At 49.4% G+C, this 27,088-nt stretch overlaps 1 protein-coding gene across 4 annotated transcripts in view; it reads right to left on the bottom strand.

The window, feature by feature from the left end:
* The window catches only part of ASAP1 (ArfGAP with SH3 domain, ankyrin repeat and PH domain 1), a 348,090-nt gene that overhangs the window by 294,738 nt on the left and 26,264 nt on the right, over positions 1-27,088 (bottom strand). For all 4 annotated transcript variants that reach the window (XM_086695637.1, XM_086695635.1, XM_086695638.1 and 1 more), the window contains exon 2: positions 18,857-18,942. In XM_086695637.1, coding sequence (XP_086551763.1) covers positions 18,857-18,915 — 59 coding nt within the window. In that variant the 5' untranslated portion in view covers positions 18,916-18,942. The remainder of the gene's footprint in view (positions 1-18,856; positions 18,943-27,088) is intronic.

Below are 27,088 nucleotides of genomic sequence, written 5' to 3'. Positions count from 1 at the left end.
ATTATAGAACCTGCTTAGGGGGCCATGGAAACTCCCAAATTTACAGCCCGTCAGTCAGAAGTCGCCCTGGGGCTTGCTTCTGGCATCTGAAGCGGGGGCAGTCTCGTGGGACCGAGCCCTCAATTGGTGGGGCCTGGGCTAAACCCAGGTGGCTAGCGTCAGAACTGCATGGAGTTGGGGGACGCGCAGTTGGTATCGGAGAACTGGAAGCTGCCCGGGGTCAGGAGTGGGAGAAAAAAGAAGTCACTCTCATACTCTACACTTCACGGCATGCGTTGGACATTCCTCCCCGCCTTGCAACTGTAAGGCCGTCCCGGGTCCCACTGCCAGACTGGCAGAGGAGGACAGCACTCTCCGGGCTGCTCTGTCCTCACTGACTCAGCCGCTGATTCAACTGTCCCTCCGGGTGTGGCAGCCGGAGGCACCCGGAACCGGCCTGACACCACGCCCCAGGCCTGGCAACCAGCCTTGCCCCTTGTCCTCTGGCTCAGAAGTCCAGAAGCTGGAGAAGACCAGCCAGGAAGCCCACTCCCCTGCCACCCACCCCCACCCCCTATGGCCGTCACCGGCGATGTGCTGGAGAGATGATTCCTCTCCTCCTATCAAACACCTATGTGTTGGGCACCCCAGGTCTCAGGCTGGATTCCCCCACGATCAGAGCCCAACACGAAGACTGAAAGAAAATGCACCCAGGCGGATGAATGGGGAAATAAGACGAGGAACGGAAGAGAGCCAGTATGGGTACGTTAAAGAGCAGGTTATCACCATGGGCAACAACGTCCGAGCCCATGGAGACTTCTGGGAAAGGCCACAGAACCTCAGAGCTGTGTGCGTGCGGGGCAAGGGAACTAGAGCATTTATTCCCCAACTCTTGTCCTTCATGGGCTGAGGGTTGCTCCCAGAGAGTTAATGCTGAGCACTTCTGGAATGCAGAGGGAGCCTCAAAAGGCACAGTCCTGGGCGCTCGGCACATGGGAACCCGTGGGTGCCAAGGAGATCCAAACAGAGCGCCAACGCTGTTCCTGAGGACTCCACTCCTGGAAAAGGACCGCTGACCAGATACAGTCAGTCCTCAAAGAGGGATGCGGACAGGTCAAGAGGTAATCAGAGTCCAGGCAGGTAGAAGCAATGGCTGAGGGTGCTTCTAGGGTACAGCTGTTCAACAGAAATACATGAAAAAAAAAAGAAATACAGTACAGCACAGGCCATGCGTATAATTTTAGATTTTTGATCACGACGTTACAAGTCAAAAGGGATGAAATTCAATTTTTAAAAGTTTATTTATTTTGAGAGAGAGAGGGGGGGGGAAAGGGAGAATCTCAAGCAGGCTCCGCACGGTCAGTGCAGAGCCCAACGCAGGGCTTGAACTCACGAACGTGAGATCATGGCCTGAGGCAACATCAAGAGTCAGATGCTTAACCCACTGAGCCACCCAGGCGCCCCGAGGTGAAATTCGTTTTCATAATAAACATTACTTAACCCAACACGTCCAAAATATTATTTTAACATGTAATCAATAGAAAAATTATTAATGACACAGTTGATATTCTTTTTTTTTTTTCCATTCAGAGTCTTTGAAATCTGGCCTATCTTATAGGCAAGGGACGTCTCAATTCTGTTCAACCACATTTCAAGTGCTGGGTAGCTCCATGCGGCTAGCAGCTACCATATTGATGGTGCAGGGTTCCGTGAGGATCGCGGACCCAAGGTCAGACAAGGAGCTGCAACAATGCCTTCCCAAAGCACTTAGGATAAAATCTAAGCCCCTTACGTGGTCTCAACGCCTTACCTGACCCAGCCCCTGCCCATCTCCATGACCTGACTTTTCAAACCTTCCTCCTCCTTTCCCACACTGCAGCCTTGCATCCGGTGGTCACTCTTGGAATGTGCCACTCTAAGGGTCTCTCACCTGCTGTCCCCTCACTTGGACGTTCCCGGACCCAGACCTCTTCCTCTTTGCTTCTTTCCGTCCTTCGTGCCACACTCCACAGCCTCCCTCCTCCCACCCTGCTCCCCGATCGCTGATTTTCTTAAATTATACGCCACCAGAAATTAACTTCTTCATTAATGTTATTTATTGACTTTATTGTCTCTCCCGCTACCTACTGAATCCCCAGTCACTAGAGCAATGTCTGGCAAAGGAGAAGATGCTTAATTTAAATACTTGTGGAATACGTGAACGAATAGCCCTCAGATAGAGGAAGGACCAAAGTAATTCTGACGTAGCCACTGTGATTTATTTCCTTTTGCATTCCCAGGACACGCTGCTACCACCCCCAGAGCTTGTTCTAAAATGGAAAAGCAGTGACAGGGGAGAGGGACTGGGGGCGGGCCGTGGTGGTGGCTGCTATGGCCAGGGGGCACTTTGCAGAAGAGCAGGGTCTTGGGGACTGAAATGGGAGTGTGCAGGGGTGGCATGGCATCCCCGGCAGAGGGAACAGCATGTGCAAAGGTGCAGAGGCACGGAGGAGCATGTTGTATGTGGTCAATACACATTAACTCTCACCTTCTCTGCTGGCATCGCCCTTCACAAAACAAGGGTTAGCAAGGCTCTTTACTCAGTCTTCCCCTGGGAATAACATGCCACCCCTAGCCTGGTGCCCACTCCATCCTTGCCCAACCTGGCAGATAGGCTGCTGTCTCCTCCGGCCTCTCCCTTGAGGGTCTCCCTGAGCTCCTGCCACCAGGAGGACCCCTTTCTGGCCAGTATCACGGGCCTGTTGCCAGTGAGCCTGAGACCCACACCCGTATCACTGACTGCTTTTGGGAAAGGGACACTCTCTTTACGATATACAAGAAGCCAGGAGGCTGTGAGCCCCGAATCACTAGGGTCCAACAGGAATAAAGCCTGCCTGTGGATTTCGAAGCCAGAAAGGTGCTCAGAACCAAGAAGACCTACTATGTGCCGGGTACTGTGCTAACTGCTTTCATGGACTGGCTCATTGAATCCTCACTGCAGGAGGAAACTGAGGCTCACAGGGGCTAGTGGCTTGCCCAAGGTCACATAGCAAGGAGACGTCAGGAGAGTCTCTTATTAACGGTTACATATAAATCACAGTAAGATGAAGGGAGCAAGTGAGACAACCTTAATGGTGTCCCTGGATCCAACAGTGCCTGAAGGCAGCCCCAGCTGTGGGCTTTTCTTTCTGTTCCACAGCTTATGACTGAAAGATGTCCAACTGTATGGAACACTTCTGCCAGAGAGGTAGAAGGACTTACCCGGAGGATCTCCCCATCAGTCTGGGGACCACAGAAGGACCCAGGTCCCCTGGCTCCTCTCCAGGACTGGCCACCTGCCCTGCTTATGGCTTCCTGTGAAGACTGCCCTCTGTGTACCGGTCAAACTCATGTGAACTTTCACTTGAACTCCTGGCAAGGGGGAGCCAGAGCCCTCTAAGATTACACGTGCTCCTTCCAGTTTCTATCAGTTGCTTTATCCCCAAATAAGATCATGGCGTTCAATCCAAGAGCGATCCAAGACCCAAACCAGATAGATGGGACACCCCGAGGTGAAATGGAATGACCTCGAGTTACCAGCAGGAAAGGCCTTGCCTGATTAAAAGAAACTCACGTGCCTAAGACCTGCTAGAAGGAAGGGGTGATCACAACTGTCAGGGCCAACATCAAAGCTGTCAGTGTTGCTATGTAATTTACGACCCGGTCTGCAGACAACCCTTCATCCCCTGTGATAATTGTCACCTTCCCTCTCCTGCTACTCAGAGAGCCCCACTGCTGGGCAGAGGCAGGAAAGCGGGACGATGGGAGTCAGAAGATGTGGGCTTCAGAGAGGGTGGAGCATGGGGGAATTCGGGCAAGACATCTTCTCACATGTCACATCCCTCAGTGGCTCCCCAGTGCCCAGTCAGCCATTCACTCAACAAACATTTACAGCCACTCTGTGCTAGGCACTGTGACCCTACAGATAGTGGTAAGTAAAACTGTGGTGCCCCCACCCTCGTGGCAGTTATAATCTAGTGAGAAAGACTGACGTGAATAAAAGCCAGATGGTCATATACACTCCCCGCCCCCCGACACACACACACACACACACACACACACACACACACACACACACAAAAAGAACATGGGGAGTCGCACAGGAGGTGCACTGTGACAAAGCTAGCCAGGTTGGAAGGAGGTGTCAGGTAAGGCTTCCCCAGGGAAGAGCCCTTTGAGCTGGGACTTGGATGAGCAAGACCTCACTAGAAAAAGGGGGAAGAGGGGAGGGGCGCCCCGGGGGGGTCTCCCTGCCAAGGGCGGCATCTGGGAAGGTCCCAGGAATGGAGAAAATAGAGGTCTGGAGGGAACCAACAGAACCCGAGTCTGGCTGGAGGACAGACAAAAAGAGGTGAGCCCAGAGATGTGGTGCAGCAGGGGCAGGCCCCCCTAGGGAGCGGGGCGAGGGTGGGCAAAGGTTTATACTTATCTGAGGACAAGGGAACCACAGGCAGGGGCCTCCACAGTGTCACCGCCCTGGCTCCTGACCCTCGGATCCACCTCTCAACCCATCAAACTCCTGCCTACCGGGTGGAGGATGCTCTCGCGGAAAGAGTACGAGGTCTGCGGGGCTGCTGTGCCAGACGCCAGGGGCAGAGACCCAGACCCACATTTCAGAAGAGACTGGCGGTCAAAGGCGGGGCTCACGGTCTGAACTCTGCCTGTGATCCGATGGGATGAGCTGCACAAAGGAGGTTAGAGGAGAGGATGGGGAACACGAGGCTGACTCTCAGCGCACACAAATAATGGCCTGGAGGGATCCCCGAGGTGAGCCAGACGTTGCTGTGCTGGAGGGTCACTGGAAAGAGCCAAAGCGGGGGCGCCTGGGTGGCCCAGTCGGTTAAACATCCCACTTCGGCTCAGGTCAGGATCTCACAGCTCGTGGGTTCGAGCCCCGCGTCGGGCTCTGTGCTGACAGCTTGGAGCCTGGAGCCTGCTTCGGATTCTGGGTCTCCCTCTCTCTGCCCCTCCCTGCTCATGCTGTCTCTCTCTCTCAAAAGTAAACATTACAAAAAATAAATTAAACAAACAAACAATAAATAAAAGAGCCAAAGCAGAACGCAGACTCCTGCACACCCCTCTAAGGAAGCCGGCCAGAACTCACTGGCTCTCTCCATCTCCACTTAACTTGGTTAGTGATGTGGGCACTTCCGTGTTTGCCTCCCTGGGACCCAGTACCCCCTTCTTCTGATGACTGTACTCCAAGTCTCCCTCGGGGAAGCCGCCCCTTCCCTGTTCCCATGGTGCTGACTGTACACCCCTCCCCCAGCTCTGGATGGTCAGGTGAGGTGGACACGTGACCCAAGTTGGACCAATGGGAATCGATTCAGAGATTTTGCTAGAACTTCTGGGAAGAAAAGCTCTATTTACTGGGGTTGTTAGGCTAGCGACTGTAGGCCAGCTCCCGGAAACTGCAGCATGCAGAACTCAAGGAGGAGGCCAGCACAGGAGAACGAACACACTGCTGGGATGTGAGGGAGGAAGGGTGACATTCAGTGGTGATGCGGGGGGGGGGGGGGGAGGGGGGGGGGCGGGGAAGAGAAACCAAACCTTTGAAGCCAACCATTTCTGGGGCCAGGTTTTAAACCTGACGTCCTCTCTCAATGTGAGCAAGTAAATCCCTTTACTGTGTCAGCCGGTCTGAATTGGGTCCCTGTCACCCAAAACCAAGATGATAGCTATAGATTCCCTTGTGATCGAAGGCACGGCCTGCCCACGCCCCATTACCGGGCTTGGGTAGGATGGAGCGGGCACGAGGGAATCCGGACAGCAGCCTCAGCCGTCACGCCTGCCACGGGTCTGAGTCCAGGGCCTGGCACACGAAGGACACACAACCACAGGTCCAAACTTGGCAGAATTACCTGTGAAAAACCCATCGCCAATCTCCTCTCCTGACCAACCTTGCCATTTGGACACTTCTGACCGCTGGACCTCCCCCCGGGAGAAGCAGCTAGAAGTAGCCTCACCCGGGCCACGGTCTGTGGCTCGGGCATCTAAGAGTCAATCATCCTGTAGCTGATGAAACGGCAGCAGTGATGAAGCGCACGGCGGGGCTCACGGTCCCTGCAGCCAGTCGTGTTAATAACCGGTCTGCAGGAACTGGCATGCCTCCGCCCGCGGTTCTGCCGCTGGGCCAAAAACACTAACTCCACACTTCGCCGAAGCCTGGCGAGCACGTTTCCACTTTGCAAGCTACGGTGCGTTCTTGCTGTGTGGATCAATTTTCAGGAAAACCTGTGTTGTTTATGAGCACCAAACCCCAAATATTTGCAGAGAAGCCCTTTTGGGAGTTCCTGGCACTCTGGGAACCCACACAAAGTGTTACCTATCTTTTTTTTTTTTTAATGGAGAAAATTGTTCTCTATTCATATCTGCAAAATGCATTAGCTCCTAGCTTCCTTTTAAACCAAAACCGAATCACTTGAGTATCCAAGGCTGCTGCTTTCTGTAAGACGATCTTTGTTAAGTTGTAACATTACGGATGACCCGGGAAAGAAAAAAATGTGCAAACAGAGACCAAGGTCCATACAAAAGGCCGGGTCCCATCCAATTCTCGATCACTGTATACACATACGAAGACCACCTCTGCTGTGAAAGGGTTCTTCAAGTAACAAGTCTAGAAATGGCATTTTATGTTGATGATCAAGCTTACGGGCCATTGATATGATTTCACCAATTTGTATTTATTGAACATCTACTATGTGCCAGGCTCTATGCCAGGCACTGGGATAACATTAGTGGATAAGCAGCCATCACCACTGTCTGCTGGGAGCTGGTGGTCTTGGTGGGGGGCGGGGCAAACACACAAGTAAACAAATGATTCCAGATTGTTACAGTGCTAGAAGAAAACATGCAGGGTGCAGCCAGAGGGAATGCAGTGGTGAGGAAAGATCTGAGGAAGTAGCATTTAAGCTGAGACTCTAGGACAAGACTTGTCACTCTTACAAAGAGCAGGGGTTTGGGGGCCAGGAGGTGCAGGGAGAGTGGTCCTAGAGGCAGAGAAACAGCGCGAGGCAGAGTCCTGAGACAGCCAGTGCTCGCAGCCTCTGACAACTGAATGCTGTTGAGGAAATGGAGCCTTTGTGGGCCATGGTAACGAAACTGGATTTCATTTTAGGTAAAACGGGCAGGGGGCATCGGGGCCACTGATGGGTGTTAAGCCAGGGCAAAGCATGATCCCACGCAGGAGCGGTGGAAAGAATAACCCATGATGGCCAGCTTAATCTTGAGGTGCCTGCTAGACTTCCAAATGGAGGTATTAATCTGGTGTTTGGGATAATCAAGTCTGGAACTCAGAGGAGAGGCTCAGCGGACACAGAGTTTGGAAGTATATAATTAGTCAGCACACACAGGGTCTCCAAAAACACCGTGAGGTCGGTTGGAGCCAGGGACGCCCCGCTGAGAGGGTGCGAAAAGGGGCAGGGTCCCAAGAAGAAATTCAAATGGGCTTGGTGCCATGCAAGTCCAAAGAAAACAGAGTTTTTAGAGGGAGGGAGTGGCCAGCTGGGGCAAATGCCTCCCGGGAGCTGAGCCGACCCGCAGGGCAATTCTGAAGCTTTGAGACTCGAGGAGGGGTCTCCTCTTAAACAGCTTTCCTGAGGACCTGGGGATGATATAGGGACATAGCGAATGGTAGACATTCCAGGCTCCGGGGCCAGACTCCCTGTAACTGACCTCCACCTCTGCCATTTCGCAGCAGCATGTCCTCAGCCAATTTCCCAAACCTCCACGAGTGTCAGCCGGTCTTTACAACAGAAATAATAGTATCTGCCTCACAGGGCTGTTGTGGGATTAAATGAGCTAATAAGTAGCAAGTGCTTAAGAGAGTAAATCGCCTGGCTCATGTTAAATGTTCAGTGTCAGCTATTATTATTGCTCTTATTGTTGTTATACTAATGAGTGGTAAGTGCCAACTGCTGGGCTTTGCATGCATAGCTGATCCTGGAACACGGGTTTGAACTGTGCGGGTTTTTTCCGACGAATGCTGTACAGCACTGTAAACGCATTTTCTCTTCCTTATGATTTTCTTCAACATTTTTTTCTCCAGCTTACTTGACTGTAAGAATACATGTAACATACCAAATACATACTAATCAACGATTTATGTCAGCAGTAAGGCTTCCGGCTAACAGTAGCCTATTAGTAGTTAAGCTGTGGGGAGAGTCATGAGGGAGGAGTCAGCGCCTCGAACCCCTGTACTGTTCACGGGTCAGCCGGACACCTGGGTGGCTCAGTAAGTTAAGCATCTGACTTTGGCTCAGGTCATGATCTCATGATTTGTAAGTCTGAGTCCCCCATGGGGTGAGCTTGAGTCCCGCTTCAGGCGAGCCCCACTTCTCTCTCCCTCTCTCTCTTGTGGGATTCTCTCTCTCTCTCTCTCTGCCCCTTCGATCACTTGTACCCTCTCTCTCTCAAAAAAAGAAGGGGGGGTCAACTATAGTCACTTAAGTGGCAGATATCGTTATACCCACTTTGCAGACGGAGAAACTTGCCTAGGACCACCCAGTAAAGTTCTGAGGGTGTCACTGGCATTCACATACAGGTCAGACTCAGTGCTCATAACCACTGCTCTGCAATTCCTCCTGGGATGCCAAGATGTTAATGTCCAGGGCAAGGAAGGAAATGGCCCACTCGTGTATCAATTGTGTGCTATGGGCTGAATGTTTGTGCCCCCCCAGATTCATTTGCTGAGACCCTAACTGCCAGTGTGACGGTATCAGCAGGTAGGACCTTTGGGAGGTGATTAGGTCATAAGGGTGGAGCCCTCATGATTGGCATTTGTGTCCTTATCAAAGGGACCCCAGATAGCATGTGAGGACACAGAAGAAGGACAGTCAGTCATCCGTGAGCCAGGGGGTGGGCTCTCACTGGACTTGGAATCTGCCAGCGCCTTGATCTTGCACTTCCCAGCCGCCATAAGCGTGAAGAATAAATGTTTACTGTGGAAGCCCCTCAGTCTGTGGTACTTTTGTTCGAGTAGCCTGAACTAAACATTGTGTTTCTTCCACTTGTGTTTCCGGGGGACCTACTGGTTTTAAACTGGTTCTGGGTGGCGCCTGGGTGGCTCAGTCGGTTAAGCACCTGACTCTTGGTTTCAGGTCAGGTCATGATCTCACGGCTTCGTGGGTTCGAGCCCCGTGCCGGGCTCTGAGCTGACAGTGCAGAGCCTGCCTGGGATTCTCTCTCCGCCTTCCCCCCACTCGCCTGGTCTCTGTCTCTCTCAAAATAAATAAGTAAAACTTTTAAAAAATTGGTTCTGGCATGCATATGGCTATTGGAAAACCCAATCCTACCCTGCATCTCCCAGAGTCGCAGATTCATGAAGAGGTGAGGCTGTGCTGGACAAGAAGCCTCCTCGGGGATGTGGGGGAGGGGGGGCATGGTCCCCCATGTGCACGGAGCTCCAGCTTGCGGCCCTGCCTGTGCCACAGCGGCTCTGCTCCCATCTGGTTTATACACTAAGCCCTCTCTTAGCATGCACATGAAGAAAATATTCTGTGGATACAAAAGTTTCAAAACTGCAAGACTCGTCTTTTCTCAGGCTGCACCTGCATCAGAATCACCTGTGGTGGTTGCTTAACATGCGGAGGGCTTGGCCTCACTACAAACTGAAGGAATCAGAAACAGCAGAGGGAGTTTGCTCTTTAACCGGATCCCCAGGTAATGCATGTGTGTTCCAGTTTGAGAACCAAGTGAGAATCTCCATTACTGTGCGGTCCAGCACACTAGCCGTTAGCCACTTACGGCTAATTTCAATTTCAATTTCAATTCATTAAGACTAATTAAACTTTGGGGGCACCTGGCTGGCTCAGTCCGTTAAGCGTCCGACTCTTGATTTTGGCTCTGGTCATGATCTCCTGGTTCTTGAGATGGAGACTGAGCCCGAGCCCCGAGTGGGGGGGGGGGGGGGGGGGCGGCGTTGTGTCGACATTGCAGAGCCTGCTTGGGATTGTCTGTCTCCCTCTCTCTCTGCCCCTTCCCTGCTTGAGCACATGCTTGTGCATTCTCTCTCTGTCTCTCAAAATAAATAAACTTAAAAAAAAAAAAGGTTAAGTAAACTTAAAAAATTCCATTTCTCAGTTGCACTAAGCACATTTTAAGTGCTCAACAGTCACATGTGGCTAATGGACACCACACAGAACATCCATCATTATAGAAAGTTCTGCTGAACAGCCCAAACATCTAGACCCCTAAATCCACTTGAATAATGTACCTCACGTGTTTTGCACCAAGCCACTAAATTCAGTCATCATTTCCTACCATTTCTAACTATATTCAAGGCTTCATATGCTACCTAAGGAAACAGTATTATACCTTCCGTATTGGCCAGAAATGACCTGCCATCAATCTATTTCCCCCGACACACTCTGAGAGCCTCGAAGGCAAGAATCGTGCATGTATTATTTAGGTGTGTATACTCAGTGCCTACAGCATAAATAAATGCTTGGGAATTGCTTAATTGGCCCGCATAACATGAATGAAATATGAAGCTGACAGTGATTTGTCCTTGCTAAAAGCACTCACCAGCAAACCCATTAGGATGGCTACTATTACAAAAACAGAAAATAACAAGTGTAGGCGAGGATGTGGAGAAATCGGAATCCTTGTGCACCATTGGGGGGAATCTAAAATGGTGCAGCCGCTACAGAAGATGGTAGGGAGGTTCCTCAAAAAAGAAAAGAAAAGAAAAGACAAAGAAACATAAAAATACCGTATGATCGAGCAGCTCTACTTCTGGGTATATACCCAAAAGACCGGAAAGCAGGGTCTTGAAGTGATATTTGTGCACCTATATTTACAGCTGCATTATTCACAATAGTCAAGAGATGGAAGCAATCTACGTGTCCATCAGTGGAAGAATGGAGAAGCAAACTGTGGTACGTCCGTAACGATGGGACATCAGCCAACCTTAAAGAGGAAGTAAATTCTGACGTGTGCTACGACATGGATGAATCTTGAAGACACTGTGGTAAGATAAGCCAGTCACAGAAAGACCAATGCTATATGACTCCCCTTTTATGGGGCACCTGGAGTCGTCCAATTCATGAAGAGAGAAAACAGACTGGTTGGCTGCCAGGGGCTAGAGCAAGGGGGACGTGACGAATTGTTAATGGGGACAGAGGTTCAGTTTTGCAAGATGAGAAAAGTTCTGGAGATGCATAGTGGTGATGGTTGCCCAAAAACATGAATATATTTAATACCACTTAAAAAAATCATTAAGATGGTAAATTTTAGGTCATGTGTATTTCAGCACAATTAAAAAATGCTTTAAATAAGTAAATAATACATTTGTGTGTGTGTGTGTGTGTGTGTGTGTGTGTGTGTGTGTGTGTGTTAAAGCATTTATCAACACCAACGAGAAGAAACATATCAGCCCCATGGCTTAGAGACAATGTCTTTGGAAGAACCCTGATTCACAATCTATGCAATGTGTCACAGGCGAGTGCTGGAGGCAGAGGGAGGGAGACGCGAAGATGAGACACTGAGAGGCATTGTCAAAAGCCTGACCTGGAACCACACCTCCACAGAGGGAGCTTCTGTGACAATCCCAGGGCGAAAGGGAGCCTCTGGGTTCCCTTGACTTATTCTACCACTCAGAATCCTCGCCAACAGCACTGCACCGAGCTGACCATCAGAATTCCTGGAAAGGCTTCACCCTGGGAGGTTCTGATTCCATACATCTGGGGAGCTTTATCTTTACAGGGTTCTGCAGGGGAGCCAGGGTTGGGAGCCCCATTCTGTAGAACTTGTATCATCTTTATATCATGCTGTATCTCTTAATGCACCCGCTGTTCCCATCTTCCCATCTGGTTTGCAAACTTCTCGAGGGGAGTGATTGTGCCTTATCTCAATCCTGAGCATCAAAATCACCCGTGGAACTTTTTTTAAGACTGCAGATGCCTGGGGTCTACCACACATCTATTAAGTCGGCATCCCCAAGCATCTGTATTCTTTTAAAAGCCCTCGAAAGGGATTCTGATCACACCCCTAGACAGAGACCTACAGCACTGTGGGCTAAGAGTGCTTGACACAGGGTCTGCTCCCCATTTGCTGAGTGATAGGACGCAGCCCCTTTGACTAAGTATCTGAAAGAGACAATGCGTGCATTTCATCTGTGTTACTGATTCTAAATATTTTACTAAGAACATTTTGCACAGGATTTAAACCAAATGATAAATAAAAGACAACAACTAGCAGTTGGCGGGCACCTAATACGTGCCAGGGGCCCATCACGTGCTTCATGTGTATTGTCCCACTTAATCCTCAGTCCTAGGTCAGGAAGGTACTGTGACCTGTCTCCATCTTACAGATGAGAAAACCGAAGCACAGAGAAATTAACTCACTGCCTCAAAAAATTAAACTTTTAAAAAAATAATTATTTCCTTTAAAAAAATTTTTTAATGTTGGTTTATTTATTTTGAGAGAGACAGAGCAGGGGAGAGGGAGAGAGAGAGGGAGACAGAGAAACCCAGCAGGCTCTGTGCTGTCAGCACAAAGCCCAACGTGGGGCCCAAACTCACAAACCAAAAAATCATGTCCTGAGCTGAAATCAAGAGTCAGACGCTTAATGGACCGAGCCACCCAGGTGCCCTAAAACTTAACTTTTTTTTTTTATGTAACATTTAGATTACAAACATTTCATAACTTTAGAAAAGTGATCATAATCTTCTTTTTTAATGACTACATTGTTTTTCAGTATTTTACCCTAATTTTTTTTTTTTTTTATCATTTTGTTCTTATTTGTTGAATCCTCCTTGTAGGGCAGGCTTTTATCTTGTTTACAACTGTTTACCATTTTAAATGCACATCTTCGTGCTGGGGTGGAGGCGGGGATATTTTCTGTATTTCCAAAAGCCTTTCCTCAGGAAAGATTACGTGGAAATGTTCAGACGGTGAGTGGCATTAAATAGTGAACCAAAGGGGGCGCCTGGGTGGCTCAGTCAGTTAAGCTCCTGACTCTTGATTTCGGCTCAGGTCAAGATCTCACAGCTTATAAGTTTGAGTCCTGAGTCAGGCTCTGCACTGACAGTGTGGAGCCTGCTTGAGATTTTCTCTTTCTCTCACTCTTTCTCTTTTTCTCTTTCTCTTTCTCTCTCTGCCCCTTCCCTACTTGAGCTCTTTCTCTCTCTCAAAATACATAAATAAACATGAAAAAAAAATTTTTTTTTGAAAAAAATTTTTTTAATAAGTAAGTACTGAACAAAAGTCTCCATCGAGGGGAATGTGAGAATGAGCTGGGCAAGCCGTCTCTCCTGGATGGGTCATATTCCTTGGCACAGTCCTCACCAATGAGCACCAAATAGCTACGATGGGCCAGGTGCTCTTGTGAACGCTTTATAGATCCAATCCCCCCTGGTCCTCCCAAGACCCCTAGGGTGAGGTACAGACAGGCTGCCTGAAACAGAGAAAGGTGAACAAATGCACCCAGGTTCACAAAACCAGCAAGAGCTGAACCAGGATAGGAGGCCACAGTTCTACCCACCAAGCCAGGCCTTCCGGTCAAGGCAGGCGTCCCCATGACACCCTCAATCAACCACCCCAAGAAACAAAAACAAATGACAGTGGCGGGAAAGAGCCCTGCCCAGCACTCGGACCACACCAGACGCTCTCTGTAAGTGCGCCATGAAAATGTCCGCTTCACTTCCCTGGCACAAAATCCAGAATCGCTCGCTCAGAGCCACAGTCTCTGACCTCGAGGGTGCGTACCTTCTAGATGCAGAGAGAAAGTGAAGGAAGGAAGGGGAAGATGATCACACTCACTCCAGAGGCTCTGGTAGGGGCTTTGCATCATTGTACATAGTTGAGACATGCTGAATTGTGTACCCCACCCCCCCTCCAAATGTTGATGTCCTGGAGCCTGTATCCATGAATGTGAGTTTACTTAAAAACTCAGTCTTTGCAGATGCAATTAAGACATAAATTAAGATGAGGTCACACCTGAGTAGGGCAGGCCCTTATTCCAAGGTGATCGGTGTCCATAAATTTCTTTCTTTCTTCTTCTTTTTTTTTTTTTTGCAATACAATAAACTTCTCTTGTCTTAATCACCAAGTTTGGAGTATGTTGTTAGAGCAGCCCTAGAGATGAATTCAACACTGCCTGGCCTTCCAGCTCTAGCAAGACAGAAGCGGTATTTTGTTCATCTCGGGGTCCCAGGAACTGGAGCCAACTCCCTGGCACGTAGTAGGGTGCTGACAATGTGTTGGAGTGAGCAAGTGAAGAAACTAATAAAGTACAAACGCAGTCGGAGAAGGAACTGTATCTTTAATCTTGACAAGAGACCATAGCAAATTAGGTGCTCAATAAACATTGCAGAATGAATTTTTTTTAAGTGAATGAATGAGAAGCTCAGGGAGGCTTTCCAGGGGATCTTATTCGTCTGTTTCCCAGGGATTCAGCAGGGGGCCTGGCACATAGTAGCTGCTTAATATATTTGAACCGGGGTGGGGGGTGAAGAGAGAGAGGGAGACCATCAAGATCAGAAACACAATTTCCCAAACCCTCATCCAAGTGAAACCTTCTTTCCCTTTAGGTATCTAACCAAGGAATGGCCAATGCCATGCAATAACCCGGTGACTTGTGAGCAGCCTCAATGATACTGAAAGGGCTTTCACAGTGGAACTCGAATGCGGTTTTTCCAAAACACATTTCTTTTTCTTTCACATCCAGAAATCGTAAGGCTTTCCAACCCTCCCAACAATGTTAGAAATGCAGCTCAGAGTTGAGAGGTCAACGCTTCTGCGTTCAGCCCGAGGGACACATTTCCCGTCCATGCACAGCCTTCATTCCTGACCCCTGCCCTGTGGCCAAAAAGGGACATCAACCAGGCTCAGGGAAATTCAATTTGGGTTGACAGCTGGCAGCATGATAACAACGGGGCGTCTGCCTTGACCCTTTGGAGAAGCAAAGGCAGGCGGGGGTGGGGGAGGTCACGAAGGTTTCTCTGGGGCTTGGTAAACCTCCTAACGGAGGGTCTCAAGTTTCGGCTGGTTACTTTCCACATTCGGAGGAAAACCCTGATTTCTACTGCTGGCTCAGAATTCAGTTCTGCTTCCAACTGCTCTCCTGGTGGTATGTGGGGTGAGAAAAAGGAACCACGTTACTCTTCACTCCCCCGGACCTGAGCTTTCCCAGGAGTGGCAATAACACCGTGGCGAGGTGCGATTTCAGCCATTCGTTCACACATGCGTTCACATCAATAACCCACCAGACCAAGTATGAGGTCGCTGGACTTAGGCCTCAATGCATGTAGAGAATCTCTGCTCCTGTGGGATCCCCGTTCTTGTCTCCTGAACTCCCAGCTCCGACTCTCCTCTGCTCCACGGACACCAAGTGAAGCACAGCAATCGTCAGAGTGACAAACACAAAGAAGCAGAGCTGACCCCTTCTCAGTGGTGGTTAACAGGCAAGGGAGGAACCAGCTTTCTGTTATCGGAGGTCGCCCTCACGTGATCGGCTCACCCCCAGATGCTGGATCTCTCCTGCCTGTGGAAGGAGGCGGTTGAGGGGGACACCTACGTTACCTTAGCAGACACAGACCCTGTGTGTGGCTGGACTAGTTTGCACGCCCTCCTGTGGCCCCAGGGGGGTCGCACGCGGAGCCTAACCCTGGGGCAGTTGCTCTGTATGGCATTTAGCCCTTTGCTTTGCTTCTGAACAGAAAGCCCCACGAGAACTGGCCATGCCTGCTGCTTGCTCCTTCGTATCCCCAAGCGCTCTGGCCCAGGCCCCTGGCACCTAGATAATAAGCAGTAGAGGCGCACATCATAAAAAAGAGCCAACACACGAACAAGAAGAAACAAAGGTAGCAGCTTACAGTTAAGAGAGCCAACCAGGCAGGTGTGGGTTTCGCTCGTGCTCTGTGTGCCCCAAGATGTGCTTCTATTGAAGTATAACATAAATACATATAATTATTTGTGTCACAGGGGCGCCTGGGTGGCTCCGTCGGTTAAGCGCCCGACTCTTGGTTTCGGCTCAGGTCACGATCCCACGGTTCGTGGGTTCAGGCCCTGCATCGGGCTCTGCGCTGACAGCACAGAGCCTGTTTGGGATTCTCTCTCTCCGTCCTTCTCTGTCCCTCCCCTGCTCTCTCTCTAAAATAAACAATCACATTAAAAAAAAAATTTTTTTTTCATTACCTGTGTCATAGGTGTGCCATCGAAGGAATTTTTACACCTGTGTCACCAGCACCCAAGGCGGGGAAACGGAACATCCGCGGAACCTCAGGAGCAGGCCTCGGGCTCCCTTCCCGCCGCTACCCTCACCACCCGGGGGGTAAGCCGCGCCCCTGCCAGCTGCAGGACACCTCCTGAGTTACCTATCCTTGCTGACTCTGCTTCACGTTGGGAAAACGAGACTTGCCACGCTGTGTTTAGAACGTGGGTGCGGTGCCTGGCCAACCACAGAGGTACAGCGCTAACGCTCGAAGTCGTGGAAGTAGTGATGGCCATGGTACCAGCAGCAGCCAGGGCAGCAGAAGTAACAGGAGAGGGAGTCAGGACAGGGGGTAGCAACAGTAGGAGCAGCAGGATCAGTGACTGTGAAAGCAGTGGTGGTAACAGGAGAGGAGTAATGGCGGTAACAGAAGCCGTAGTGTTAACAGCAGAAGCGACAGGAGCAGGAATAGCTAACGCTTCGACAGCAATTACGTACGTTCCAGGCACTGTTCCAAGTACTCTACCTTAACTCCTCTAACGCTGGAAGCCACCCTTATAAAGATGCACAAAGTATCATTTCACTGAAGCCCTGAAAGGTTAAGTGGCTTTCCCAAGGTCACGTTAGCTACGGATCCAGGGATCCATGGATCCAGGGTTCAAATACCAGCAATCTGGCCAGCAATCAGAGCCTCTCCTCTTTCTTTCTCTGTCTCTTTCACTCTTCCTTCTTTCCTTCCTTCCTTCTACTTATTTATTTAGTGAGTGAGTGAGTGAGTGAGTGAGAGAGCAGGGGAGGGGCAGAGAGAGAGAGGGAGACAGAGAATCCCAAGCAGGCTCCGCACTGTCAGTGCAGAACCCGACAAGGGGCTCGAACTCACAAACCGGGAGATCGTGACCTGAACCGAAATCAAGAGTCAGACCCTTAACCGACTGAGCCACCCAGGCGCCCCCGAGCCTTTCCTCTTAAAAGCAATCTTTCCGTAACTATTTGCTTGGCAAAGAAAGGTTTGTCCTCTAAGGTTCTCTTCTTTGTGTACAAGGAGCAACTCTCCATTTTGGCAAGCACGTGGTCTCGTAGAATAAAGACCGCATTTCCAGCCTTCCTTGCAGCTGTGCAGAGCCTAAATTCCAGCCAACAGAATATAAGCAGAAGCAGCAGATGCATTACCCAGAAGCATCCTTAAATGGAGAGAGCCTGCCTTTCTTCTTCTCTTGCCTCCTTCCTGCTGACAGATATGATGTCCTGAGCAGCAGCAGCTACAATGGACCATGAGGTGACTCGGGAATGAAGGCCCACATGGCAGAGAAAAAAGAGCAAATGCCCGGCTGGCACGCAGATTGCCATAGCAGCTCTGCACGTCTTGTGTCTGAACTTTCAGGTAAGGGAGAAATATACCTAATATCTTCTTTAAGCCAATGTTCATTTAGATTTTACAGGATTCATAGCAAAACCTAATCCTCAATAATCCTTGCAATTATAATTAATATCACCTGAAAAGACCCCTGCAAAACTATCACTTTTGTGTTGGACTCTTGACTTAAAAACAAAACAAAATGAAACACAACTTTGTGTATCCCCCCCCCCCCCAACAGATAAACTGTGAACATAAGCATACAAAGCCTCATTGACCCTGGAAGGTAGGAACAGTTCCTTGTCAATTCATGTTGGGGTCACACTGAAGCCCCTCAGGTTGGTCTCCCTGCCTCCAGTCTCTCTCATCCGTTCAGGACACTTTTGCTTGTCTTATAAACTATTTTTATCCTAAAAATTGAAATAATTACGACGCTCTATATGTGCCTCCTGCACGCAAGTCACGTTACTGTCTAGTTTTTTCTAACCTGCGTGCAAAAATGTAACACATAAATATGCTGATTTCCCTGTCAGAGATGAAAGAAACAGAGAAGGTCAGTGATTTGCCTGAGGTCACACAGCAAGTTGGTGGCAAAGCCAGAATTCCACCCCTCCCTCCAGCACCCATGCTCTTTCCACCACACCAAGCTGGTTTCTGGGAAACACCAGTCACAGCAGACCCATCCTGCATCACGTGACCCTGGCAACTTTAAGATTCTCAGACTCTATGACTCTTCTCTGCCTCTTCTTGCCCACTCTAATTTTTTTATCATCCTTTAACACAAACTTCCACCTACTGAGGCCAGATGCCTCGGATTCCATCACATGCCCCTACACCAGGCCTCAGTATTTCCAGCTGCAAAATGGGGCAAATCGTACCTCCACCAAGAGGCAACATGGCAGAGAGGAAAAAGGCAGGAGACCCGGAATCAGGAAAAACTGACTTCAAATCCAGCTGGGCACATTCTTTACCTGTAAAATGAATGTAGCAATTCCTACCTCGTGGGATTACTGGGTGGACTGAACGATGTTTCTAAGAGTCGCTCGGCTGAAAATAGCACCTATCCCTGACAAGTGTCATCCTTGTTACTATTCCTGACTTCATCCGGTACCACCACCCTGACATTTCCTTCTGCACAAAGGACACAGGTGATGTGGCAGCAAGCACTCTGAAAAGCCTACCGCCTTACAAACGCCACACATTTGTTTGCCACTAATATTCATACCCACCGCGTCTCTGTCAGATTCTCGTCTGCAGTTTGATCAAATTTCGCATTTCAACCCCCCGCCCCAAGAATCCCTCCACATCTCCCAGGCTGTGCGCTCTAGACAGGATGGGCTGAGGCCACTCACCGATTCCATAGCGAATCTCTCGACGAAAAACTGGAGAGCCTGGAGGCTGAAGATCTCATGTCTCAGCCGTCACATCAGAAAATTACCTGGATGGGGGCAGGAGAAAAGGGGACAAGCGTCATCCAGCGGGACCGGGCAGAAGACATGGTCTCAGACCAACACGCGATTTCATTTGGAGGCTGGCATCCTTGTTAGGAATGTTCCTACACCACCGAGTGGCCGTCCAGGAACGGGAAGGAAAAGAGCCAGCAAACCACTGTTTCGGCGATCCACTTTGGAGCTGGTATCGCCATCCTTGGATCTGTGCGAATGCTCAGGGAGCCTTCGTGTGTTCTATTTCTAGCTCTACAGCGGAGAGCAATTTACAAGTCATTAATTTCTCTAAACATGAAATCAAAGCGTGCTCACAGGTGCGACAGACAGACCCAAGCAGCTCTGTGCCCACGGGGAACGTGGAGGTGTTCCCCCAGCCCAGGGAACCAGCCCAGGGAGGAGGTGCAGCCATATGAATATACATATTTCAGGACAGCCCCTGTGAACCTGCGAGAGGATTTTAATTAATGCGTGCATACCAAAGCTTAATTGCTGCGTGCACAGAGCACAGGAAGTCTGGGATAAAAGGTGTTACGTAAGGGAACAGCTTCAATATTTGCAGAATGGAGGAGAAATAGAGGTAGGGAGTGAAAACAAGATGAGCCAAGACACCTGCTGGGTCCTTCTCCAGGGATCCCTAGCTCAGAGTGGCACCTCCACTGGGGCCGGGACCTGGGGACACTCTTGACCCACCGTCTTCCTAATCCATCTCCAGTCCTGTCTCATTTACTTCCTAAAGATCTCTCGGCCTGTCTCTCTCTCTCTCTCTCTCTCTCCCCATCCTCACAACACAGCGCGGGACCAAGCCTCCACCATTCCCACCTGGGTGCCTACAACTGCCTCCTTCCTGGTCTCCTCTCATCCCCACTTCTCCCCCTGCAATCTGGTCCCCCCGACACTGAAGCCAGAATCATCTCCATGGGTTTTTTTTTTTTAACCTTTTACTGTAGAGACTTTTGTAGACACAAAAACAGAGAATATCCTGAACAGCCGTGCACCTACCACCCAGCCCCGGCCACCATCAACTCACAACCGATCCTTCCTCTCCCCACGCTATGATTTCCAAGCAAATAATCTCACCATTTCAGTCACAATTAGAACAGCATGCATCTGCAAGACCAGGTCTTTTACACAAATATCATTGAAATACCATCGCCACACCTAAAAAAAATTATTTAATTCCTTGTCCTCACCAAATACCCAATCTTCAGATTTCTAATAGTCCCATAAATGTCAAAATGGTTTTTTCAAACAATTGTTTTTTAAAATCCAGATCCAAATAAGCTCTATGCCTCATGATTGACAGAGGAGCAGAATGAAAAATTTTAAACACCAGTCTGATTACATCACCCCCCAGCTCTCCACCCCAGCTTAACATTCTTCAATGGTTCCTTAGTGCTTTAGGATAAAACCGAAATCATGTAACATGGGCTCCCTCTCGTCCGTCTCTCTGGCCTCATCTTGTCCGCTCAAACTCACTGCTATAGAGAAATCTTCTTTCAGATTCTGGGACGTGCCAAGGTCCTTCCGTTTCAGGTCTTTTGCTCATGCTACTCCCTCTGCCTGCAAGGCTTCCTCACTTATCATCATTGCCTAGTTAACTCCTGTACTTCCTGAAACCTTACTTCTTCAGGGAAATTCTTCTTGCTCCTCCAGATTAGATCATGGAATGTATTTCAGTTTTCATTCATAATGATGCATTCATTAGTGTGAATACTGACTAACATCTGTTGATTGGATTCAATTATAAGCTATATGAGCATAAAGAGTGGGTTGGCGGGGGCGGGGGGACGCCTGGGTGGCTCAGCCAGTTAAGCGTCCGACTTCGGCATGGGTCGTAATCTCATGGTTCGTGGGTTTAAGCCCTGCGTCGGGCTCTGGGCTGACGGCTCAGAGCCTGGAGCCTGCTTCGGATTCTGTGTCTCCCTCTCTCTCTACTTGCCCGCTCACACTCTGTCTCTCTCTCAAAAATAAATAAACATTGTATGGAAGCCAATTTGGCAATAAATTTCATATAAAAAAATAAATTAAAAAAAAGAAAAATAAATAAACATTTTAAAAGAATGAAAAAAAAAAAAGAGTGTGTTAGGATTTCCTCATCGATGTGTCCCCAGCACCAATTACACAGTGCTCACCACAATATTAATAGATATTTGTGGAATAAATGATCAAGCCACTTCCTTCAAGCTAAAATGCCAATAATGATTGACTGAATCTTCCTGAACCTTGAATTAGACATTTAAATTGGATGGAGAACTGCCAGTCTTACCCGAAATGCCATGTGTTCGGGAAAGCCAAAGCGATCCTTAAAAAGAAGGGCAATGTTGGAGGACTCCTATTTCCTGATTTCAAAACCTACTACGAAAGCTATAGTTCCCAAAACAGAGTGGTATACGAGTAAGAGGAAATAACCTGCTTTTCCTCCGAATCGGAGACCTTCGTGGACTACTCCCCTCCCAATCCCAACCTCACTGCACACAACTCAGGCCCTGTTACTTGCATGAGTCGTCAGTGCCCCTCCCAGCCCGGTCCTCAACCTGCTGTTCCTTGGCTTTCCTCGCTCCCCCCCCCCCCCCCCCCGAGTGTGGAGGCTGCAACACTGTACGACTGAGTCACTGCTCCTACTTCTTCATTCCCACCCTGAATCTGTTACACATGTGTGCCCTTGGTCATGTGACTTTGTACCACTTCCCACTAGGGCCGGGGGTGTTTATTCCTCCTCCCCACCGGACCCTGGACTGGACCACGGCCTTATTTAAGCAATGGCATGTGGATGGATGCAAGTGGCAGGGAGTGTGTGGTCCCAGGTCCATGCCTCCTCCTACACCCGTCATGTGCCGTGGGAGGACTACATCTCCCCAGACGCCGTTAGCTACCACCTCTCAGTCTGGACCCCAGATTGGTAACACGCAGAGCAGATCTGAACCCAACCAGAAGGCCACCCTGAGCCAGCTGAGCCCGGCCTAGATCAGACAAGTCACAGAGCCACGAGCTTGAATACGAAGATCTGTTGTCAAGCCAGTCGCTGCAGTTCTGAGTTGCTGGGGTTTTTTTAAACCGACTAATACAAATGGAAATGCTAATTGATGGACCCTGTCAAGTATCAACACGGGTTGGAAAAAATGAAGGCCATGCACATGGACAGCAGAGGCGACCGGCAAAGAATACCTACTTACAGAACACCTACTTGGTGCCAATGTGACCCTCACAAGAATCCTGGAAGGTAGACAGCACTGGGCCACCTTTACAGGTGAGAAAGTTGAGGCTCCGAGATGTGAAATGATGTGTCCAACAGTGTGTGGCAGAACTGGGATTCCAACCCAGGTTTTCGGACTCGAAAAGTCCAAGCCAGGCTTCTCTTCCCCAAAAGGGTCTCACAGATGCTCAAAGACACACCACATGAGCCCTCGGTCGACCGACCCACCTCCACTCTTGTCCCATGTCCTTCGATGGGTCTTCAGGAGAGGCTGCTGGGCTATAGCCGGTGGCCACTGGGCTTCAAGTCCAATCTCCCCAAATTCCAGTCCAGCTCTACCCGAGCGGAGCCTCATCCTGGTCAGTGAGCCTCTGTGGCTCTCAGGCCCCTTGTCTGTGACACGAGGCCACTAGTCCGCACCCAGCCCACGTCGCTAGGCTGGTGTGAAACTCCAGAGAGATGGCGTGTGACAGAGCTGTGTGAGGTGTGGCCCCCAAGTCAGCTGACATCCTGCTGCCCCCACTTGGAAACTACTCAGGGCAGGTTAGCAGCTGCGTGTAGGTCAGTATCTCGCCCACGCGGCTTTTAGACCTTTTTACGTTCTGAGGCTGTTTCGTTTGCTTCTCAGAGATGTTTTCTATTGGTAAAAGTAATCCAGGTCCATCACGAAAAATACTAAGGCACAAAAGTAAAATCTGGTGTCATCCTAACACCGAGAGATAAATACTGTTGGCACTTTAAGGCTATTTCCTTTCTGGGATTGGTTTTTGTAAGAATGAAACAATGCCTTTCAACTAACGATTTCCTGGGAACCAGGGAACTACCAGTAATTTTAAAAAATTCCCCTTTGCGTTCGTTCATTCCACCAGTCATTCAACAACTATCTGCTTTTGTACCTACTATGTGCCCGAGACTGTTCTTACTGCCTGAAGTCAGAGCTGAGGGCAAAAGAGAGTTCATGATGTCAAGCAATACACATTCATTTATTCATTATTTTATAATTCAATGAATAGACAGAGCCTAGTATTTGCTAGGCATTTGCTCATAATAATAATAATAATAATAATAATAATAATAATAAAAAATAGCAGCAGCTTCTTTGCTGGATGCTATACTGTAACAGCTTCGCTTATTATTAAAAGTTGGCCCTTAAAACAAATGCATCTGTGTTAGAATCCAGAATATGGCTCTTTGAAGAGTTACTTAACTTCTCATACTACAGTTTTCTTTTACTTACTTACTTATTTATTTATTTATTTATTTATTTTAAAACGTTTATTTATTTATGTTTGAGGAGGGGAGGGGCAGAGAGAGAGAGGGAGAGAGAGAATCCCAAGCAGGCTCTGCACTGGCAGCACAGAGCCCGACGCGGGGCTCGAACCCACAAACCGTGAGATAGTGACCTGAACTGAAGTCGGACACCTGACTGACTGACTGAGCCACCCAGGTGCCCCGATGGTTTCCTTTTAAAATCGGGGTCATTAAAGTCCCTATGTCATACAGTCGCCATGAGAATCAGTGAGGAAACGCAGCTAAAGCACTGAGCAAAATGCTCAGTTCCCAGCATCTGGTGAATAAATAGGAACGAACAGTGGTGGTAGTGATATTACGGTCTCACTTGATCCTTACGGCCAGCCTACAAGAAGGTGAAACTCAGAGGTTAAGGAACTTGTCCAAAGCTATGCAGGTTCCCGCTCAGGCACCTGGAGCTCAGTCCCACGGGGGCCCCTGTGACACAGGTGGAGAACACGGCACAAGACCACCATGCTGGGGTAGGGGAACTGGAGCATTTCGGCACAACTCCCACCTCTTGGCCCCGCACAGCCAGGGTGTGACCTGAGGCTGAGGGTAGGAAGCCTTCCAGGGAAATCCGCACTGGCCTGCAGTGCCTTCCGGGTTGGGCTCGAAGATACAAGGAGGAGACACACAGCACCTGTAAATAGGCGCTCAATACTTACATGTCAGAGTAAGCGAACGTGTGGTACCAACCCCATGCCCTTCTTTACAACCTCTCGCTTCCCGCGGCCACCAGTGACGGGAGATTGAGGGCGTGAACCAGAATTCATCGCCAGCGAGCATCACGTCTTTTATCCACCCGTGTTTCTGCTTCTTCTATTGAAATTCTATCCTGTGACTTACGGTATGTCATTCGGGACAGCGATTCCCGCGTGTCACTTGGTACATAAACCCCTCTTTACGGCCAGGCCCCAAATCGGTGTTGAGTTTTATTCAACAGAAGCGACTTCACGGATGTTGGGATGTGTATCCTTTTAGAGAGGATATGATGAACTTTGAGTCATCCGCAGCCGGCTACAGCTGGGACAATGTCTTTTTTTCCCATAACATCATGGCAAACACTTTGCCTATTTACTGATGTGAGTCTTTCCTGGTCTGTGGAAGTTGTAAGTTAGAAAATCAAGGAGCTAGAGAAAATAGCCTGAATACATATTATTTATGTCAATCTTCCTCTTATCTATTGGAAGCCCAATTTGTCCAGTCCCATTTGAAATTCCCTCTCTTCCAAGAGCCTTCCTCAACAATCCAGCCATCTTGAACTCTCACAGCAGGTAATAGCAGCAACAGTGACCCCTACTGGGCACTTTCTAAGCGCCAGACCCCTCCCGGCACAGCACGTTGGCCCCTCACTCAATCCTCACCCTAATCCTGCAAGGAACTGAGATCGTCTGCATTTTACAGATAAGAAAACTGAGGCTCACAGAAGTTAGGTAACATGTGGTCACACGGCTACTTGGAGGTGGCCGATTCAGGATTCAAACCTGGAATGGCTTGACCTCAAAAGCTCAGGGTTTTCCTCACTATGCTACAGAAACCGTATAAATTGAGACTGACTATACCCCATTATTATTTCCTGATTGTTTAAAATAGGTAAGCCAAACCTCTTCTCCAGCGATTGTTGAACAGTGAACTGGTGAATGCTGAGGTCGTCTTGAGTCGGCCATGGGCATTCCATACCAATGCCATGTAACCCTGGACTCTTTGCTGTTTCTCTTCATCTGTCCTCCCACTGCCTGCCAGCCAGTGGTTGGGATGGGCTGCTCCTAATGACTCTCTCTGCCCAGGACTATCAGTATGATAGTAGCAGTATGATACAGAAGGAAGCAGATGAGACTCTATGGAAGTCCACCCCCAAGAAAGCCAAGAAAGACTGAGGTGCTAACATCTACGAACCTTAGCCTGGACGCCCTCCCTCTGCCTCACTTGCTGGCTAAGACAACAATCAGAGATGGCTTGGGTCTCTCCTCTCCAAAGAAGAGGTCAGTGAAGGACCCACGATCCAAAAGACTAGATAGAATCATTGTCTTGTTGGATTAGAAATTCATGATGACTGTGACCAGGGATCTTACATCCTATGTAAGTGAGGAGGCCAAGTCGGGGCTGGCTGGGCTCACCGTCCAGTCGGGGGCGGGTGGGACAGGGACAGAAACAAGAGATGCTATGACCGCTCCTAAGCAGTCTCACACAATGTCACAGCACCTGCCTCACACATGTTATTAGGTGCCTACAGGATACTCTTTCCCACTGGCCAGAGCTTCCTGTAATGACACTCATCCGTTGGAGAAATGCATCCATCCACTCATCTACTCATTTACTGAAAAAACAGGTGTTACGCTAAATGTCAAGGAGATAATGACGGTTAGCAACAGCCATGGTCTCTGCTTAGAGCCCTTGTTTAAGAGAATGACACATTAATCAAATAACCCCAGGTGTGATGAGAAAAAGGCAAAGTACTGGGTGCCATGGGAGCCTACACATCACAATAAGTAACAATCCTCACCAGTTTAAAAAGTTGCATCCCGAAAACTCTGTCAATCTGAAAATAAATGAACACCAGACACACAGCTTCAGTGAGCCAAGGAGAGAACCACTAAGTCCCCTTGGAAGCACTGGGCGGCCCGCTAGGCTCACTCACTTGCCACATGACCCACTCCCCACCCTGGCAAAAGCAGGCTGACCTCAGCCTGTGCCTAAACCAAAGGACACACTGCCTTCAGGGTCCCCCGGGAAGAACAGCAAGCATGGAATGTGTGGGTGCTGGGGTTTTGTTGTGCTAGCAGCTGTCTTAAGAGTGCGATCGAGGTCTTTTCAAACAACTGCGTGTTTACTCTCAGGGAGCCTGTGGAGCACGGAGCCGTCTGGATGGCTGCACCCCTGCACGCTGTGTAGGGGCAGGACGCTGCGGGCAGCCCAGCACTGGGGGGGACTTCAAGCAGGGGAGAGAAGACAGACTCAGGAGCAGGAAGACTTCTGTTCCAGTACAGGTGCTCCCACCCAATTGCTGTGTGACTTGGGACAATAAACTTCACTTCCTTTTTTTTTTTTTTTTAAGTTTATTTTTATTTATTTTGAGATAGAACCAGCGGGGAATGGGCAGAGAGATAGAGAGACAGAGAATCCGAAGCAGGCGCTGTGCTGACAGCAGATGCAAGGCTTGAACTCACAAACCTTGAGATCATGACCTAAGCCGATGTCAGATGCTTAACCGACTTGAGCCACTCAGTCGCCCCATAAACGTCACTTCTGCCACTTCTAGAAAATGGTGGCAGCAGACTATCATGTGACCACACACGCTGCATTGATGTTTACAAGTCCATCAAAGGCCAAGTGCATCCTACTGTAAGCAACATCTGAGACGTTCTGCCCAAGGGCTTGCTCTCAGGCGCCAAGGGGCAGGCCAGAAGTGCCAGGGAACTAATACTCGCGGGGGTGGCCCTCAGACAAGGATGTGGGGAGCGCCAGCAGAGCAGATGTGGGACAGACAAGTGCCACCATCATAACCACCTACAACTAGAAAGGGTGCCCAGAGTCCCGACTCAGCAGCCTCTCAGCAAGGCCAGCACCGCGGACACAGTCATCATACTGTTGTCCACTGTCCACAGTCAAGGCCTGAGAGTCACCTTCCAGGAGCAGCACCTCAGGGTCCC

Source organism: Puma concolor, chromosome F2 (genome assembly GCF_028749965.1).
Source record: "Puma concolor isolate L17-30 chromosome F2, mPumCon1.1.hap2, whole genome shotgun sequence".
Taxonomy (NCBI): domain Eukaryota; kingdom Metazoa; phylum Chordata; class Mammalia; order Carnivora; family Felidae; genus Puma; species Puma concolor.
Note: the sequence above shows the minus strand (reverse complement) of the source record. Positions and strands in the feature narration are given on the sequence as shown.